Source organism: Embiotoca jacksoni, unplaced genomic scaffold (assembly GCF_022577435.1).
Source record: "Embiotoca jacksoni isolate LCO1_2020_lvr unplaced genomic scaffold, fEmbJac1.0.p SCAF_120, whole genome shotgun sequence".
NCBI lineage: Eukaryota > Metazoa > Chordata > Actinopteri > Embiotocidae > Embiotoca > Embiotoca jacksoni.
Window position 1 is genome coordinate 1 of NW_027185253.1, and position 20,276 is coordinate 20,276.

The window sequence follows — 20,276 nt, forward strand, 5'->3', positions numbered from 1 at the left end:
CCCTCTTCTTCTCTGGACGATTGATTAGTCAAACACGACGGCTTGACAGAGAGAGTTTCAAATAATGGAGCCTTTGCCGACCCGTCGGCGGGAATCTCTGCTTACTGTAACGGGGGAGACGGCGAAACACGGGCGGGAGAAGACGGCGAGACCGGGGGCGGGGAGAAGACGCGTCTCGGTGCGAAGTCGAGCACGGAACGCACGACCAGAGGGAGGACAAAACCGGGATTATGGCGGCGGAAAGGTTTCAAAGAAACGAAAACAAACAAGTGACGTGGCTGCTTTTAGTTTGGATTAAATACGAGATGGAGAGAAGACAACGACGATGTGGAGGAAGAAAGACGAGGAATCCGAGAGCGAGGACGAGGACGAGGAGGAGGAGGAGGAGGAAGATGGGGGAAAAAAAAGAATGAAGTAGAGAAGACGGTGTAGATGATAAGTAGGACGAGGAGGAAAGGAGGATAGAGAGGAGCGCAGGGATGAAAAGGGGAAGAAGAGGAGATGGTGGAGGAGAAGAAAGATGAGGAATCTGAGGAGGAGGAGGAGGAGGAGAGGAAGAAGGAGCTTTAGAGGGAAGGAGAGGAGAAGATGGGAGACAAAGAGAACAAGAAGACGACGGAGGAGGGAGAGAGGGGCTGAAAAAGAGGAGGAGGAGGAGGAGGAGGAGGGATCTGAGGAGGGAAGATGAAGAGAGTCCGACTTCGACCTGACGCTGCTGGTTAACTTTGAATCGGTGCCGATTCACCTCCGGCGGAACTCCTCCGCCTCCTCCTCCTCCTCCCAACGGCGAGGAGTAACGACTCTGTGAGCCTCCAAAACACCGACTCCACCGTCTGCGGAGCAGCAGCTGTATATTTTTATTTGTCAACGCAGTAAAGTTGATGTTTTTTTTTGTTTGGTTTTTTTTTTACGCGTGACGGTAAACGCAATAAAAACACGAAGCGGAGGTGATAAAGACGCCGCGAAGGACGTTCGGCGCTGGAGAAGTCTCCGCTCGGCCCGGTTGATGGCGGGGATTTGGAGTAAACCGTTATCAGTCTGTGCTCAGCGGCGCTCGGGGTCGAGCTCGGGGTCGAGCTCGGCGTCTCGCTGCCGCACCGGACCTCCGCCGTTAACCCCTCGACAGCCGCCCTCATTTGGGACCAGCCCGATATCGAAATGATGAAGACACTGCAGCTGTGTTCTGTTTTTTTTTGTTTTTAAAACACACTTGTTGGTCTCTGGATATTTGTTTCCCGTGGCAACGGCGGACTGAGTGCCGTCGTCTCGGTGATCCTACATAAACGCTGACACATGGTGCTTTTTGTGTAACGGACACGCCCCCTCCGCTAAAAAAAACACACACGCATTAAAAACAAACAAAAAAAAACGCTCTCGCGGCCGGGCGTGTCTATTACACGCTTCGCCGTGACGCCCCGACGAGCTCGGTAAACTAACCTCCTCCGGAAAAGTTAAAAAAGCAAGTTCGCCCGAGCTCGCTGGCAGTGATCCCCACGAGGGAACGGGGGGGAGTTTCAAATCGCCTCCGATTCGAGCCGACCTCACTAAATCCAAACTCCGTGCCGCAGTTACGCGTCTACGTTGGAGAGCCGGGTTTCGACGCCGAGACGATGCATCTCTGCAGACTCGATAATCGGGTGAAACACAACGTGACGCGGGACCCCGACGGCCTCCAGAACTCTTGTCCCGTGTGTGTGTTGTGTGTGTGTGTGTGTGTGTTTTTAAACTCACTTGTCCTCCCCCAGCACCACTCCGAAGCCCGCGTGCTCCACCCGGGTCACCTGGGGGTTGTACCAGCCGAACATCTGAGCCGCGGCGAACACCAGCTGGAAGTGTGTGCTCTGAGGGAGGAAACAAAAAAAAAAACACACCCGCACGTCCAGTCACATAATATCTACCCGTCACGTTATACTGGAGGCTTTTCTGAATGTCGCTGCTGCCTGAAACAAAAGCTAAACCCCCCCCCCCCTCCCCTCCACCCACTCCACACACACACACAGGCGAGACACAAAGAACAGTGTGTGCATTATATGAAACCAAGCTGACGGGGATGAGTGTGTTTACTGGAGGTAGGTCCATGTTTTTCTAGATTTGCACCCCAGCGAGTGTTTAACGAAGCCGGTGCGCCCCCTCCCACCCCCCACCCCCCCGGCGATTTCCTGCCGAGTTTGCCATAGTAACAGCGAGGTACTACCTCGGAAAAAAAAACGAAATCTAGAAAAAGTACCCGATACCGAAAGCGAGTAGACGGTACCACCAGAGGGTCGCCGCTGGAGGGGGAACTTCGACGCTCCGGACGGGACGGGACGGGACAGGACCGTTAACGTCGGCCACCTTCGGTTTACGTTCACTGACCGGTTATTAGAGCTGCAACGACTGCTCCACTGACAGAAAGTTAAAATCATCACTATTTAGGGGGCTATATTTAATCCCGAAAAAATTTAAACCTTTTTTTTTTTTTTTTTTTTGTTCCCACTTCTCAAATATTAGACTTTGAAACTTCTTGTCTAACACGACAGTCTCCTTTGAGTTTTGGACAAAACAAACATCAACAAAAAAAGACCTTAAATAATGAAAATAATCGATAGCTGCTGCCGTTTTTCCTCAGACGACGGCTTTAGTTTGAGTCCAACTGCAGACAGACGGCTCGTCGCTGCGTGCCTTTGTTGATGACAATGATGATGATGATGGTCTTCACAACAACCCACGTAACATTTTAAAGACACCGACGAAGACTTCTTCAAGTTTTTAGACTCCAACATGTGTGAATGTTGGTTATTATTTTCTCTTCTCACAAATATTTACATAAAAAGGACGTTTCATCGATCAGGTGAAGCCATCGAAGACTTGTTGAGTCCTTTTTAATATCACATTTGAAGTCATCTATGTTCAGATAAGATACGAAGGTACGATGGAAAATCTGTGGGGATGATATGAACTGGAGTTGTTTGTTATTTCCAGCTGTATAGCAAATTACTTCCTCATGATATCAATCACTAAAATAATGCCATCTGGACCCGGATGAGGAGCAGAAAATGGTTGAATGGATTAATCAATTAAAAGTACCAATTCCTTGATTAATCTGAAGTCGAAATAAAACTAATTGGTGACAATTTTGAGACCCGGTTCAGTATTTCAGTCATTTTTAAAGCCAACCTGCCAAATGTTTGGTGAAATAAAATGTAAAGATGGTTGTCACGTGATAGGTAATGAAATATCTTCAAGTGCCGTCCATAAGCACGAAAAAAAAATTGAAAAAAAAACAGCAGGTGAGAAACAATATTTTAGACTTTTAACGCCTCTTTAGTTCTATTTTTTTTCTTTTTGGGAAGAAAATGACTTTACAGGACCAGGAGATTCTCTGTCGAGGTTTTTTCTGAGAAAATAAACGTGATTAAACTATTTCAACATTGTGCCAAGTGGTTCATAAACTGTCCCGTTTATTCTCGTTCTGTCCCTCTTTTCCTGCTTTCTTTTCGTAATCACGTAACTCTTTCTTCACCCAAACCTCCCAGTCCCCCCCACACCTCCCTCCTCCCCCTCCACCCACCTGTCCGCTGTCCGTCACGTAGATGATCATGTCGGCTTTCTCCTCGAAGAGTCGCTGATGCAGAGCGGCGAGGTCCGACGTGTCGTAGGTGTAGCCGCCGTCCGACTTGACGATGGTGAGCGGGATGGACTGACCCGGGGCGAAGACGATCTTACGACCCTCGTCCATCTCCACCACACCTGCAAGAGGAGGAGGAAGAGGAGGAGGATGAGGAGGAGGAGGAGGACGGACAGAATAAGAAGAATGGAGAGAGAAAAGGAACATGTTAAAAGACAAAGAGAAGAATGATAAGGATATGATTGGAGAAGAGAAATTGGAGCAATGAAATTCCACAACAACGAAAAAAAAATCAAAGGGGGAGAAAACAGGAGGGCACCATTTAAAAGAAAACATTTATGAGACAATATCGCCTCCTGGTGGGAGCATCAGGCAACTGCAGACTTCAGTTAGTTTCATAGTTTTAGTTTTTAGTGTCTAGAGTCTAGAGTCTTGAATTAAAGACACTCGCTCTCTGAGAAATGTCCGGTGAGTCCCCCCTTTTGATATCTGACCTTTCTCCTCGAGCTCCTTCACCACCTTCGTCATCAACTCCTGGTAGTACGACTCCCCCCTCTCGATGATTTGGATGTCCAGGCAGTCGTAAACCTTCTGAAACTCTGAAAACACACAAACAAACAAAATAAAACAATAAACCACCAGGCGACTTTTGATTCAACTCAACACTCTTCTATTTTTAGCCTTTTCAGTGGAAATCAAACGGTCACTTTCACCGCTTAAAATAATAAACACGTCACATCAGCTGTTGCTAATTAACACCGTCCCAAATTAAACTCCCTCTCGTTGCCCTGTGCAGCCGCTCCGTGCTCTTCAAAGATTGTTTAGGAGGTAAAAGAGGCCTCGCCTGAACACTGCTGCGCAGTCACGAGTGTTTCTGAGGGAAAGGTTTGCGTCCGCTGAATCTCAGGAGTCACATTCGCCACCGTTAACTTTTCAATCAATAATCTCAATCCGATCAGCTTCATAGTTTTAAAACCAGGATCTTCAACTGCTGCCGTCGGACGTTTTTTTTTGTAGGGCAGAACGCCTTTTGTGTGTTTTTAGGGCGAATCACGCCTTTAATGTTATCGTCTACCTCTTCTGGAGACGTCACAGATCAGGTTCCAGGCTTTGATGAACTCCGGCTCTTTGCTCTGCAGCCGGACGACACACTGGTACCCCCGCTTCTTAAAACTCTCATCCTCGTCAAAACGCTTCTTCGACTCCTGTTGGAGGAGGAGGAGAGGAGGGGAGAGGAGAGGAGAGGAGAGGAGAGGAGAGGAGAGGAGAGGAGAGGAGAGGAGAGGAGGAGAGGAGAGGAGAGGAGGAGAGGAGAGGAGAGGAGAGGAGAGGAGAGGAGAGGAGAGAAGGAGGAGGAGAGGAGAGGAGAGGAGGAATAGGAGGAGAGGGGAGGAGGAGAGGAGAAGGAGGAGAGGAGAGGAGAGAAGGGAGAGGAGAGGAGGAGGAGGAGAGGAGAGGAGAGGAGAGAAGGAGGAGGAGAGGAGAGGAGAGGAGAGGAGAGGAGGAGAGGAGAGAAGGAGGAGGAGAGGAGAAGGAGGAGAGGAGAGGAGAGGAGAGGAGAGGAGAGGAGAGGAGAGGAGAGGAGAGGAGGCGAGGCGAGGAGAGGAGAGGAGGCGAGGCGAGGAGAGGAGGAGGAGGATAGGAGAGGAGAGGAGAGGAGAGGAGAGGAGAGGAGAGGAGAGGAGAGGAGAGGAGGAGGAGGAAAAGAGACGACAGGTTAGAAGACCAGAGACAATAAAAGTAATGTGTGGAGAGAAAAGGGAGGAAGACAACAGCAGATAATGTTCTGTGAGTTTATACGATATATAAATATTAATATCACGGTCGACCAATAGAGCCCAGCTGCTCCCTCTTCTTTCATTATTTATGGACTGTATTGCCTCTCAGCTACGACTACTGCAGGCAACTGTAAATGTAACCTCCCCGTAAAACAGACAGTACATGGAGGAAACACCTCATAGCACATTAATACAAGTATCTCACGTCCACGTCTGTAACCTTTGACCTTTAAAATAAACAACAACAAAAAACCAGACACGCTGTAGCTTCTTGAACGTGACTTCAGTTCCCTCACTGAGAAGCTTCAGGAATGTCGAAAAATCAAAACTTCTATTAAAACAATGAAAGACCATGTCTGTTTTGTAAGTTTGTCAACTTGTGGAGCACTTCCACTTTCCTTTATTCTATGTATAAACACGGGGGAGTTTTTATTCAGTCACTGTTCCTCGTTGTTCATTGAATTTCTCCAACATCCCGCAACACCTCTTCGCTTTGCGTGATTTTACCTATAATGCTGCTGTAGCGACAAAATGGCCCCTTGTGGGATTAATAAAGTAAGTAAGTAAGTAAGTCAGTCAGTCATCCAGTCATCCATCCATCCATCCATCCATCCATCCATCCATCCATCCATCCATCCATCCATCCATCCAAGACGTCTCCAAAAGCTGACACGCGTGAGCCGATTGGTTCTGAAGCTGCTGTGACTTTTCCTTTTACCCCTAAACTTTAGTTCAAGTCTTTCGTAACGAGTCTCACGGAGCGTCAGCTGACCTTGTAGAAGGCCTGCAGGTCACCGATGGGAGGGGAGACGGTCAGGTAGTTCGGAAACTTGTCCTGCAGGTGGGCGATCAGCATCCCGAACTGGGTCCCCCAGTCTCCCACGTGGTTCAGCCTTCGAGTGGTGAAAAGCAGCATCGTAACCATAAAAAAAAAAAAAAAATTTAAATAGAACAAACGAGGCCTTTGGCACCGCGTTGGGAGAGCAGCGACCGAGCTCACCTGAGAACGTCGTAGCCGAGAAACTCGAACAGCCGACACATGCTTTCCCCGATGATGGTGGAGCGAAGGTGACCGACGTGCATCTCTTTGGCGATGTTGGGAGAGGAGAAGTCCACCACCACCTGAGCAAACAGACCAACACAAAAATACAACTAATCAGTAGTAAACACTAAATAATAAAGAAAAAACAAACTAAACTTATTCTAAAATCAAATGAAACCAGGAGATTAACCACCTTTTATATATATTTTACCAAAGGTTTATTGCTTATTACTGTGCAGCTTTTTTCTCCTTTAAAGAGAATTAAATAGGAAGTGAAAAACTTTACTTTTGAATTTGGGGGAAATGTCAAATATCGGCAAAAAAAAATAAATCACAGGTTTCAACTCTGCTGTTACTATAAATAAATCCAGATACAATGCTGAAGAAGGCTATAAAACAAGCTTGTTGTCATAGTAACGAGGGGAGGGGAAAGGAAGGGAGGGGGGTACACCGTGTGGACAAACCTTCTTCCTGGACGCCAGCGGCATTGGTTGCACTCCGTTGATCAACAGGTTGCTCAACAGTTTGGATACGAACGGCCTCTTCAGGTGGATGTTGATGAACCCTGACGACAGGACAGACGTCGCAGGGAGTGACGGGTGTCAATCAATCACATCAAACCACAAAACCACGTCGATTTAGTCGGTCAACTTTTTATTCGGTGACGTTTTAATTTTGGTATTTCCTGTGCTGGATCTGTACGGTGGGTTTAATTACCCAAATAAAAAGAAAAATATTTCTAAGGTGACCAAAACTCAAAATTATTATTATTACATGAATAAAAAGCTAATCAAACTCAGTCGGTGTCAGATAAGTTGGGTTTCTACCTGGTCCCGCGATTTCAGTTTTCTGGACGAGTTCGTTGTCGGGAAGGTTTTGGATGATCTTCTCGGCGATTTCTTTCGGGTTCACTTTCACCCCCTTTGCCTTCAGCATCTGCAGCGCGACGGCAAGAGACAGTTTCGGTTTAAAATATTGAACAATGAACCGAACTTTTTTTTTTTTTTTTTTTTTCATCTGCCGTGCCGGGTGTCTCACATCAGCACATTGCTTCGGGCTACTTTTTAAATGTAACACGACAGATTAGATTAAACATCGCAAAATGCAGCACGGAAAATCCTCTGAATCAACTCAGCAAACTGTAAAAATGTTGTTAAAATGAGATATTAAACCACATTAAGGAATGAAGATGAAAAGCTTTTACGACTAAAATCCCAAAACCCGACTTTTCCTTTTTCTTTGTTTTATAACATCGACAGTTTTCAATACAAATAATGAAATGTCCCGACGTTCCAGACATGTAACCCCATAAAGCCGTTTTTAGCCGGGTTACAGATATTTATATGTAGTTTTATAACCCTGTTTGTCATAACTTGTGCAAACAAATAACAGATTATCTTCTGAGTCTGCAGTGAAAAGTAAAAATTGGATAATTTTTTGGAACAATATAGAGAAAGAACAAATAATTAAGGAATCGCAATTAGAAAGATACGTGCAGATAAAATAAGAAAAATAAACAAAAGATAGAAGAGAATTTTACACTTACATTTTGCTATGTATCTTTTATTTATTTTTTTATTTCATTTTTTTTTTTTTTAAAATGTAATGTATCATATTTTTATTTGGCATATTTTACAGATCTTTTTTTTGCAGTTTTCTACAGAGCCCCCAAAGGCTCACACTAATAATTTGTTTTCCGTTATATCACACGTGAACGGCTGAGCGTGTCGGTCCGGTCTCGTTCGAATATATAAAACGACAACAAAAATAGATTCTTCTAATCAGTATGTTTGTGATTGATAAAGTTAAAATGACCGCAGTTGTATTGATTTTCTGGGAGCCACAGACAGACGGTCTAACCTGGGCCATGCCCATGGCGCTGTTGCACTGATAGTCTCCAAACTTGGCCTGCTGGTTGGGCGTGACGGCCTGCGGAGGGTTGTCCAGCTCGGGGCAGGAAGCCCGGATGGCCTCGCCGAAGATCTCCTGGAGCTGCTGGTTGATGTTCGTCATGGCTTTGCTGCAGGGAATTCTCTCCTCCTGCAAACTCTAAGGGACACGCAAGACAATAAATCTCATGACATTTGATTGTACAAGAAAAAGGTTGGTTGCTTTTTTTTGATACTCCTTTACTCTCCTCTACTTATTTGTTCTTGCGTTTTTCTGGTTTGAACTTAAATTTACTGGAACTTGTATGCTGCTTTTGGAGGTTTTGTCTTTTTGACGTAAAGACACATTCGTATTGAAGTTGCACTTAGAGTCTTCCTTCACTGTTTTTCGTATTTTTCACATAATACCCGGTTCCAGTCGTGGAGGAGGAGTTATCTTAGTACAACTAAATAATATACGAGCACAACTATCACTTAAACAGGCTCAAGAGAACGTCAATAAAACCTTTTGCCATCCACCTTCTTCAATCTGCGACCTGCTGACCTGCCTGAACAGCTTTACATCAATAAATTCGATCTCTCTTTTAAGCAACCTAATTTTACAGAGTCAAATCGGCGCAGCAGAGAGAGCGCCCCCTGCTGTCACTCACCCTCTTGAGGATGTTGATGCGGTACTTAAGCTTGGCGTTCTCCTCCCGCAGCTGGTCCAGATGTGGAGATGGACTCAGGTTCTGTGGGTTTTTCAGACTCTCGATCTCTGCCGACAGACTTCGAATTTCCCGTTCCTGGAAAAGAAAAAGAAAAAAAAAAAAGGTTCAAGCTGGAGCAACGGAAAATGTACAAATCAACTTTGGGGCCCATCCACCGTCACTTTTTAAAAATATAAATAAACAAAATACAAGAGGACTTGTGGTACTTGTGGTACACTTGTGGTACACTTCATGCATAATGAAGTCATTTCATAGGTACCATTCAGAGGAATATTAAATGTCTTGCTTAATTTAATGACTAACATTACATAACTGTTTATTGATTCTTATCAAAGCACTTAAAAGTAAATCATCACTTTTACAGCAGCGGAAATTGCACTGCTATTTTCTAAAACCGAACTGCAAAGGGAGGTTGCAAAGCGGAAATCTGATAATAAATGAAATGATTAAATGTTTATAGGACTCTGTAAATCAGAACAAAACAGAAAGCGTTTTCCTCAAGGTCACCAGCAAATATTTAAATGCGCTTTCAACTTTCCAATAACGTTATTAGATTTTGTTACTTTAATGACTTTCAGGTCAATTAGAATTTCAATTTATATATTTTGTAGTTTGACACAAAAAAAAACAAAAAAAAAAACAGCTGATTCAACATTTTGGACATTTTTTTGGGCAAAATTTGTCAAACAAAACGAGCAAACTGAGTATCACACTTTGGACTCTAACATTTTATGGGAGAAGAATATTCAATGTTTTAAGGACATTAAAAAAAACAACATACATATAGCATTTTGTTGCAGCTTAAGAGTCCTACCGAAACAGCTTGGAGCAACAACTTTTTCAACTGATTTCGAGCTAAAAACAAAACTAAAAAAAAACTTTCACTTAGGTTGTTGGGGTTAGTCTGAGGCTTACAGGCTTAAATCATAACCTCAACATCCAACATACAATGAATGATTCCACATACTCACAGGATCTCAGATGCGTATTGAATATTTACTTCACAGGATTGTTTTCAAGCAATGATCCAAAATCGAAGAACACTTACAAACGATAACTCGAAATGACAGCAGGTCGGCTCTTTGGCATGAAACCTTGACAACTTTCCACATTAAGTGAAAATGAAGCAACACCAATGCTCGTTCTCTTACTTATATAACTTATCAGCTCCACCCATACGTAATAAAAAAAGTCAGCTGCCTAGAGCAAATAATAAAAGTGTAGCTATTAATCGTTTCAATAAGTTTATTTGTCAATCACATTTCAACAACATGATAATAAAATAACCACAGATTTCTGAAATTTACACCCGTTACAATCAAACTGGACTTTAAGTGGTTTCTAGTTTTTATTTTACATATGTAGGATCCCTTTTAAGACCAGTAGAGGTCTCCAAAGAGCATTTTATTAACCACTGACCACTCAAGACAACTTTAATATCACCCCCGATACCTTTCATTTATATTCCACTTGTTTTTGTCCCGGTGCTTTAACGTCACCACAAAAGGGGTTTTTCTGTGGAGAAAATTCCCCTCGTGCAAAACTCCATTCAAAAATCTTCCCATTTAACACTCAGGTAGTCTGCCAATCACGCATCTTCTACGGGACCGATACGGAACAATAAAACGAGTAGTTCTGGTAAGTTCGGCACAAAATAACGAGACTAAATATACAAACAGCACCGTGCTCTTCAGATCACATCCCCCCCCAAAGCACTGCGCCCTCCTGACAGCTCAATTTACCAGTAACACAAGCGTGTTTAGTGTGTAAAACAGGAGCCGAATTGGACGGCGGGACCAGACTATTCGACGTAAATCATTTGTTTTGTTTGGCCATAAAGCTCTTATTAATGACAAGTGAAACAGCGTTAAATTGGCAGTTGGTTGCACTGAGTACGGCGCAGCGTTGCCGGTGCTGACACGCATGTAGCCTCTTAGCTCAGGTTAGCTCATTTACCCCCTCCCTTCTCCTCCCCAACGCATCGGCGGCTGACCTGCTGCTGTAGCCGGGCTGTGTACTCGTTTACCGGGTCTCCCATCTTTCTAAACGCTGAAGAGAAACTCTTCTGTCAGCCGGAGAAAACGAAATCTCGTGGCTGATGAAACAAAACTGCGAGAGGAGTAAGAACTTCACAACTTTCTATTTCCGGTGCTGACAAACGTCATAACCGACTTCTTCGTCGGGTTGTTAAAAAAAAAAAAGAAAAAAAAAAAAAGGTGCAGAGCGCCACCTACTGCATCGGGATATGAATCACGAATAACTTTAATAGGATGGACTCCAAAAGTACTAATTTTACCGCAGGATGTTGAGGTACTTATGTCCATTTTTGAGCTACTTTACCAGTTAAACATTTGCTAAATAAAAAAAATAAAAAAATGTTTCTGTTATTTTGAAAATGTGCTCTTGTACCTTGTTTTGAAAATTCTCTAGCTTGATCTGCAGGTGTTATAATCGGAATAGGTATATTTTATTTTGATGTAGAACCTATATGTTGTCGCTGCTTCTGCAATATAATAAGAATATTAGCTGTACCTAAATAGGATATATACTTTTCTTATCTGAAAAATGTGAAAATATATACTTTTCTTATCTGAGAAATACGCAGAGGCGTTTTCTGCCCTCAACCTTGTCTACAGGTATTGCCTTCCTTCAGAAATGCACATGCTGTGTCTGAACTCATTTCCTATTAACTCTATTAGGCACTACATTTACAGTGTACCATTTAAACGGTAAATCTATTCACGACATTGTGTCATCAAAAACTTCCACGACAAAATGAAAAACGTTGACTACTTTTCTCTAACAATCTCACATATGGCCAAAATAACCAGCAACTGTTGGAAAAAAAAATCCATTTCTGAGAGGGCAGAAGTCGAGACAAAAGCAATTATTAATTAATGGACCCCAAGCACTGAGACCATGGGAGGAAACAGTATCTGAAATGGAAAAAGGACTTTGGCACAAGACCTTTAAACTTCACCGACAACCAAGAGCTCAGTGTTTGTCACCTGAGAGGTAAAACCCGGGGCAAACGTACTCCCTGAAGGTGACCGACGTTGAGGTCATCAACATTTTTACCAACTCTTCGCCACAGTCGGAAATGAACGTCGAGAGATTTCAGTGCGATAACGAAGCCGAAAAACAAACACGCGAAACACAAGTAGAAGAGAAGAACTTTTTTTTTTTTTTTTATTTGTTGTGAAACTACAAAACATATTGTTTGTTTGCTTTTTTTGTGTGTGTGTGTGTGCTGGTGAAATATTTACAACTCTGGTCGACAGTACAGTGTCTGAGAATAAAATTCACAGCTTTTCGGGACTCTCGCGATAAAAAGGGAAGGAAAAAAAAAAAAAAAACAGGAAAAAGCACACCCAAATCACAAAAAGTGCAATAAATACATGCTGTATGTTTCTCATAGCCGCCTGCATACACATCACCAGGTTCATCACCAGTCGTAATACAAACAGATTCATTAGAAAAAAATAAAATAATAATAATCAAACGAGGAAAAAAGGAAATGCACTTAACTTCAAAAAAACAATAATTATTTCACAACCTACGTGATGAACAATAATCAGTTTTTTTTCTCTCTGAATGATTTAACGTAGCAAAAACCTACTTTCTTTCATCCAGATCTTGTTATATGTAAATGAGTCGTTTTGATTTTTAGAGGTTAATCAGACGGAGTCCTATTTCATTAATCTACTCGCTCTATAGTGGAGGAAAACAAAAACTGCTCACATTCAGAAAATGAATGTTTCTCTACAGCTTTTCTCACATCAGACGATGGCGGCCGAGTTCGGACATTTAAGACAAAAAATATATAATAATAATAATAATAATAATAAACAACAACAACAACAACAAAAAAAAAAAGAGTAGTTTACATGTTGCTCTCCAAAAGGCACACTCTCTCTCTCACGTAGCTCCAAAGGCTTTCATTCATTTCACAGTGTTCCTGCTGCGGTTGTCACACTGCAGGACTCCAACATGTGTTGATCTTACGTCTATTTGTTTGTTTGTGTTTATCTGACCTCAGTCTGAACAGTCGGATTCAGGATTCACTAAACTTTTTTTTGTTTTGTTTTACATCCATCTGGTTTGCTGTAACGATGGAGCAGCGGAAAGTGGAGGAAAAGCGACGTGTTCAGGCCCGTTCATGTTCTCTTTGTCACGGTACGACGACTTCTTAATTATAGAAGACAAAAGCCGTGAAAACATTTTAAACGTGAGCGTCGAAAGGCTGCCCCCTGGTGTTCGGGTCAGTCAACTACAATGTTCAAAATTAGCTCAGAAAAACCACAATTAAAAACCTCAAGAAAACAAAACACTCGAGCGGACAGTTTGAGTTTTTTTTTGTTTTTGTTTTTTCCAGACCACTCGGCGACCAGGACTCTTGTTTCAGCGTGAGCGTCGGGCGGTAAATCTTTGGTCTTTTGTTCGGGTCCCCGACCGTTCAGACTGACATCAGACAGACTGACTGACAAACATTTGGTTCCTGCAGTGCGAACGCAGCCTCACAGCATCTGATTCAGTTACCATCAAGTCTTTTGAGGGATAACGAGCCGTTAGCGTCTGATTACATATTTGTGCGATATTTACTATTCTTATGGACACTTGTGCAAAAATATTCCTACCGCTATACCTGCATGTAGTGCGAATATTTTTTATTTATTTCTATATGTATTAAAAACAATCACAGAATTTATTTATCAGAAAATAAGACTGATTAGAATTTTGGAGATCAGTAAATGATTGGTGACTGACGTGGGGGGAAAAAAAGAAAAAAGAACAGGAAGTGGAGACAGCTAACAAGGAAAACGGGTGAAAATCAACCACAACAACAACAACAACAAAAATAGCTCAGGACTTTTTTTATGAGCTGCTGATTTTTTTTTTTTTTTTAACAAACAGTAAAAAGATGAGAAACATGTGGAATGACAGCAGCAGCCGGGTTTTCATCAGCTGCGTTCTTTGTTGACACCGGGAATGAAAAACATAAAACGTACCAAGAATATTCACGTTGAGCTTGGTGACCGAGCAAAAAGGGAAGTCAGATGAAGCAGCACCACAATTATTCATCAGTATGTGTACAAGGTAGTATATATATATATATATATATATATATATATATATATATAAAAAAATGTAAAGAAATCCATATTTTTGCGACCCTTTATTTCTTTGACCTAATATATTGGAATTATTTGACGTGAATCTAAATGAATCCAATTTTCACCCTTTTTTTTGCTCTGTTTTTGGTCTCCACCATCTCCTGAGGAAAATATTTTGTCTCATTCTGCCGCAAAAATGCTCTCTGGTCATAAAAATATCATTTACAGGGCAGCCTTATTTTAGAATATAAATCGGTAACATATACTAAGAAATGTTTCCTTCCTCACTGAGCTATGATAAGTAATTGTTTGCTATTACCAAAAGGTATTTGTGAATTCACAAATAATTTATTTCCGTTACACTGATTCTCTAAACTTACTTAATTTAGATAGATAGATAGATAGATAGATAGATAGATAGATAGATAGATAGATAGATAGATAGATAGATAGATAGATAGATAGATAGATAGATAGATAGATAGATAGATAGATAGATAGATAGATAGATAGATAGATAGATAGATAGATAGATAGATAGATGGATGGATGGATGGATGGATGTTTATTTTATTAATCCCTCAGAGGGACATTTTTTAATTCTTTAACCTCTTTTCTGCTCAGAAAACCAGCAGTGATGGTACTAATGGAAGGATTTCACCTACAATAACTGATTATTTTGGCCTCTTGGGGGCAATAAACACCAAATGAACATGTTATCGTGTGTTTTTACATCCAGCTGTTAGAGATACGACATTATTTTTTTTAATTTATAGCGGTATTGGTCCGATATTCACTTGTTTTTAGCGCCGTTTTTGGGTCTTCACCAACTTAAATACGGCTCTTTAGCTGGCAAATTTGTCCACTATTTTCACCAGCTGGTAAATGATTGTGTCTGTCTGCCAGGTTTTTGGAGGCCTATATATAAAACCAAAACCGAAGCTCTCGGCAGAGCTGTGACGCGCAAACACTGAAACAACAGTGAATGTAAAACTGTGAGCGGTCGAAGAGCAATTAAAAGGTGACATGCTGAGTTTTGCTGGGACACCAAGCTAACGTGATTTAACTTAAAGCAGATTTAACAGGCGAACGTCCAGTTATGAGAGACATGAGAGCGACTCGGAGATGTATTCAAAATATCCAGTTACAGAGTGAAGATGTAAAAACTGACCAAATGTACTTTTTATCAGGGCAGAAACCAGAGAGAAGTTTTGACTATTGGCTGACCGGTCAGTTTCTTTTGTGGTTTTTTTTTTTAAAGTCACTTCCAGTCTACAATCAGTACGAAATTCACAGTCGTCAAAAATACATTTGATCTTCACTTCCCGTGTGTGTTTCGACAATCATCGTGTGTTTCAACAATCAACAATCGTTCCAGCGTGAGGCAAAGGTTTCTGGGTATTTACTTTTTTTCTTCTTCTTCTTTTTTTTTTTTACTTTCCAAAAACCCACATCAAGTTTCTTTTTTTTTTGGGTGTGTTTTTCAAAAACCTCGAGTTTCTTAAAGTGCAGACTATCCGATCAACTACCTGAGTGTTAGTGAGAGTTAGTGCCGTTTCTACGCCTGTGTGTTTAACGGGTGAGACAATTATGACGACTTTTTAACTTTAGACCTAGCTGCTTAAAAAAAAAAAAAAAAAAAAAAAAAAAAAGCTCATTTTCATCTTAATGTTTGTAAAGCAAAGACACTCTCCAGTTTTCCATGCTGATGTACCAACACCTGTGCTGTCGGTATTACACACTCATCAGACGAGCCTCAGTCGGGATCACCCCGCTTATTTTACATTAAAAAAAAAAAATACGGCTCCTGCTGGTGTTTAATATGAAGATGTGAAAGCTATAATCCTTAAGATTTCCGTCCGGGTTGATTTGGCGACACCTGTGGGCAGTGGCAGTAACAGCAGGTGCGTTTTACTCCCACAGCCTGAATCATCTGTGAGCTGAGAGGATTAATTATGAATTTATTACCAATTCCCCCCCTCTTAGGTTTTCAAGATTTATTTTTCTGATGTCAGTGATGTTTCCCAATACAGAAACAAACCAATCTCCGGGATCATTTCGCAATACAGCCCCCACAAAGGCAGAGAGCGGTAACTGCAGGAGAAGTGAAAAGTTAAGAAAAAAAAATTTATCTTTCGAAAGCTGATCGTTTACCAGATACCAAAAGAATACCAACAGAAGTCCTGCCAGAGTGGAAACCTTCAAATTAAGAGCTGCTGAATTAATCCTGACCCAGAATCTAAAAGTGAACTGAAACTAAATGACTGAAAACTACAGATTTTTAGCTTCAGTGTTGTAGTTACCGTCTCCTCTGCAGCTCAGGCTCAGCTGTTCTGATTATTTTATGAAAGAATTAAACCTGAATTTTACTTTGAAATTTCTCCTCCTCCAAAACGGAGGAGGTTTGAAGTACAAAAATCTTAAGGATTATAACAAATTGTCTGCTGGTCACAGATCATATTTACATATATGAAAAGTGTTTTAAAAGATGTCTGTAGAGAAAATTATATTTAAAAACAAATACAATTTAAAATAAAATTTAAAAAAAACTGTTTGTGCTTGAATGTTTGTCTGCGTATAAAATTTGCTAAAAAAAAAACAAACATTACTTAAAGGTCAGTATTAAATATCTATTACGTGTACATATTCATTTTGCTTCAGCTTTGATTTGTCTTTTAGTACCATTTTTTATTTTAAATTTTACTTTGTGCTTTCAATAAACATATTCTGTGTCATTTTAGTACAAAAGTCTTTGTATGTGTGACTGTATGATTTTGTGCTGGAATGATTTTAAATACCTAAGAGCCTAAAAACAGCCAGTTAGTAACAGAAACAAAAACACAAGAGAGTGAAATAATAAAAAAAAACAAAAAACAAGCTCTAGCAGTGCTACCACTAATTTACAAAGACTATCCACATTAGAAATGCTGAGCTTCTTAAAAATGTGTTTCTTCACTTTGCTGAATGTTTTTTTTTTTTTTCCTACGTGTTTTTTTTTGTTTGTTTTTTTTATAAATTCTTCATAACACCGCCAAACGTTCGCTTCATTCGTGTGGAAACAGCAGGTTAAGACTCGGGAGGGAAAATACTTTGAAATGCTTCTCTACACGTCGTCGGCCGGCAGGTCGGGGATGCAGGTCTTCGCTCGTGTGAAGAACGCCATCTTTTCCCTGAAATCACACAGCAAACAGTCGGAATACATTAATTAATGATGTTACGTTCATTAATTGAATAGTTGGGACATAATTTGCTTTCTGGAGGAAAAGTGCTAGTCAGCTTAGCTTAGCACGAAAAGTAGGGGGGGAAACAAACTCGGCTGTTTATGTCTTAAGGAAAGAAAACCTGCTCTTGAAGCACCTTTAAAACTCCAGTTGACACGATTATATGTCGTTTATTTAATCCGCACAAAAAAACTGAAGCATAAAAGTGACCGAAGGTTTTGGGGCCTGACTATTTCTTGGCCGGGACCAGGGACGTCCTGGGGTCTCCGCTGGCCGTCGGGCTGCTCAAAGGCAAGAAACAGGTGGAGTCTGTTTTCCTTTTGGATGGATTCGGGGTGTTTTCAGTCTAAATAACCAACTGCTGGCTGCAGCTTCATGTTTAACGGACAGACGTGTCGAGAAATATCAACCGACGTCTCGCACAGACAACAGCAACAAGAACTTTTCCGACAACATGTCCTCTGACTGAAACCCGACGTCCCACCTGAAGGTCTGGACCTCGGGGACCTCTTTGCGGCTCTGTCCTCTGATCTTGTGGACGTCCTTGGCTGCGGCGCGCATCATCTTCTCCACCCGCTTCTCCTGCAGCTGCTCCTCGCGGGTCTGAACGGGACCGAGAGCACGGAGACGAAGGATTTTAGCCATTTTCATGTCGCTGCCGTGTTTCGCCACAAAAAACGACAACCCGGGAAAACCCGAAAGTGGAATGTTTGGATGGTCGAGAGCGGACCGGGTTTCCGTTCACCTGTTTCTCGGCCTGCCTGAGGAGCAGGCGGAAGCGTTCGTCCTCTTGGACCCAGGCGGGCAGCTCTCTCTGGCCCTGCTGCCTCGCCTTCTCCAGCTGCGCCTTGAGCTCCCGCAGCACCCGCAGCTCCTGCGCCAGCCGGGACTGCCGCGTCCGGGACACCTGCAGGTCCAGCTCCAGGTCCAGGGAGGTCCGCAGCAGACCGTCCAGACCTTTCGCCTGCCCCGGGGGCTGAAGGGGAGGACAGGGAGGGACGGGGGGGGTCAGACGCTGCCAAAAACCACTAGGTTCATTACGGATAATAAAAATTTAAAAAAACAGTCTGGAGAAAAGGGACGGCGCTGGACTGGACTGGACTGGACTGGACGCACCCGACGGATCTTTGAGTGATGAAGAAGAGTCGACAGTTGAGCAACAGATGTAAAAAAACTATTTGATTTGAAAACGGTCGCCTTATGTTGCTGGTGTTTTTTTTTTTAGCCTTTCAACGGTTAAATCGGCGAATTTTATTCTAACGAAGAACGCTGTGGGTGTCGACGGAGGGACGAAGTGGTGCACGGTGTGAAAAGTTTGGAAAACCTCCGACTTAAACTATAAAAATAAAAAGCTGTTCTGAAACAAGTATAAGACTAAGAAGAAAAAAAAAAAAAAAAAAAAAAGGCACGTGCGTGAAGCGTGTGGTTCGATCATATAAACGATTTTTTATTTTTTTATTTCACTTTATTAATCCCCGAGGGGAAATTTCTTTGCTATACAGACGGACTTTGGTAACTGATCTGCGTGTTTTCGTTTTCCTAACTTCGCCGTGTTCAGAAAGTAACCGCGGAAAGTCGACGAGGGAAATTCTTCCTACAGACAGAAACACTCGGCGGTCCGACGCGTCAACGGGAGCGACGAGGTCGTCGGTACCTTCTTCATGCGCACGCTGCGTCTCTCCGAGGCGTTCCTGACGAACGGAGACTTCTTGGAGAGGGTGGAGCTGTCGCTGTCGCTGCGGTTAATCTGGAGAGACGACATTTCGTTAGTTGAATGAAAGCCCGCCGCGCGCTTTACACCCCCGTCCCGCCGTTCGGTGAGGTTTTCCGTTACCCGGCAGATGTACTGGCTCTGAGGTCCCGGGGAGAAGGTCTTGGAGCGGATGATGGTGTTGCCCCTCATGAAGGGGTTCTGCTGGTGGACGTCCGGCCGGCGCTCTTTGGGCCGAACCACCGAGCAGTGATGGGACGACGACGACCGGCCGTCCGTGCTCGTCTCCTTGTTCACCTGGAAACGCGACGACGGCGGAGACGCACAACAGAAGTTTCAGCAGCTTTCGGCTTTGAAATGTGTTTTAGTGGCAAAAACCAAACAAATGAGATAAACTTAAACCCTTTAAGAAATGTGAGAGTGGAGGTCCTAAACACAACAAAAAGGAACTACACGCTGTAAAGAAACAGAAATTACCTTCTCTGTGATGACTGCTGCTGTCGGAGGGGGTTTGGTCACCTTCTCTTCATCCTCCTCCTCCTCCTCCTCCTCCTCCTCTTCTTCTGCTTCCCACTGGCTGCTGTCAGGATAAAACTCGTCCTCTTCCTCCAGAGGCCCCGCCCCCTCCACGTCATTTCCTTCTTCGTCATCAAATATGTCTGCCTCTAGAGGGTCGCCACGCCTGACAATCAACACGGGAAACACGTATTACTTACTTCCCCTCCTCTACCGTTGCCAAGACGACGTGTGGCTGAGTATCGACCCGTTTCACAGGGATCTTTGCGTGTTCGTATCCAAAGCGTGTGAACTGCGCTGGTTCCTGCTCTTCCTCACTACGACTGCTTGTGCTTAAACACTTGATAAGTTTTGGCTTCTATTTCTAAACTGAAAGTTTTGAAGACTACATTTTAACAATCTAAATTAACGGTCTGAAGCTCATCGTGCAAGTGCCTTCTTAAATTCAGGCGGGGTTATTTACACAGCGAAACGGCCGGGTCGCCTTCTTTCTGTGTTTGTAGCCGCGCAAACACTCAAGTGTTGACTGACTGCCCTTATTAACATCTTTAACTGAACAAATATGAGGTGCTTTTTTAACAGTACACGTCCTCTGTAGTACAAAAATAACACGAAAGAAGGAGCAAACACTCATCCTGAAGGAAAAATGTCAAAACAGCAATTTAAAAAGATTCTGTTACACATAAAA

General features: G+C 42.6%; 2 protein-coding genes across 2 annotated transcripts in view; both read right to left on the bottom strand.

The window, feature by feature from the left end:
• Window positions 1–1,731: 1,731 nt before the first annotated feature.
• On the bottom strand, window positions 1,732–11,169 carry LOC138195660 (arginine--tRNA ligase, cytoplasmic-like; the record flags this gene model as incomplete). The annotated part of the gene is given in 11 exon segments (XM_069145280.1): window positions 1,732–1,841; window positions 3,551–3,729; window positions 4,102–4,206; window positions 4,683–4,812; window positions 6,158–6,278; window positions 6,386–6,507; window positions 6,892–6,992; window positions 7,255–7,363; window positions 8,288–8,476; window positions 8,967–9,101; window positions 11,020–11,169. Coding segments are annotated over 11 exon segments (1,346 nt in total), but the record flags the coding sequence as incomplete, so codon positions are not given.
• A 1,018-nt stretch (window positions 11,170–12,187) lies between these two features.
• wwc1 (WW and C2 domain containing 1) overlaps window positions 12,188–20,276 on the bottom strand; it is a 40,555-nt gene continuing 32,466 nt past the window's right edge. Inside the window, 6 exon segments of the mRNA XM_069145281.1 lie at window positions 12,188–17,310; window positions 17,846–17,964; window positions 18,107–18,337; window positions 19,016–19,108; window positions 19,196–19,369; window positions 19,550–19,754. Coding sequence (XP_069001382.1) covers window positions 17,244–17,310; window positions 17,846–17,964; window positions 18,107–18,337; window positions 19,016–19,108; window positions 19,196–19,369; window positions 19,550–19,754 — 889 coding nt within the window. The 3' untranslated portion in view covers window positions 12,188–17,243.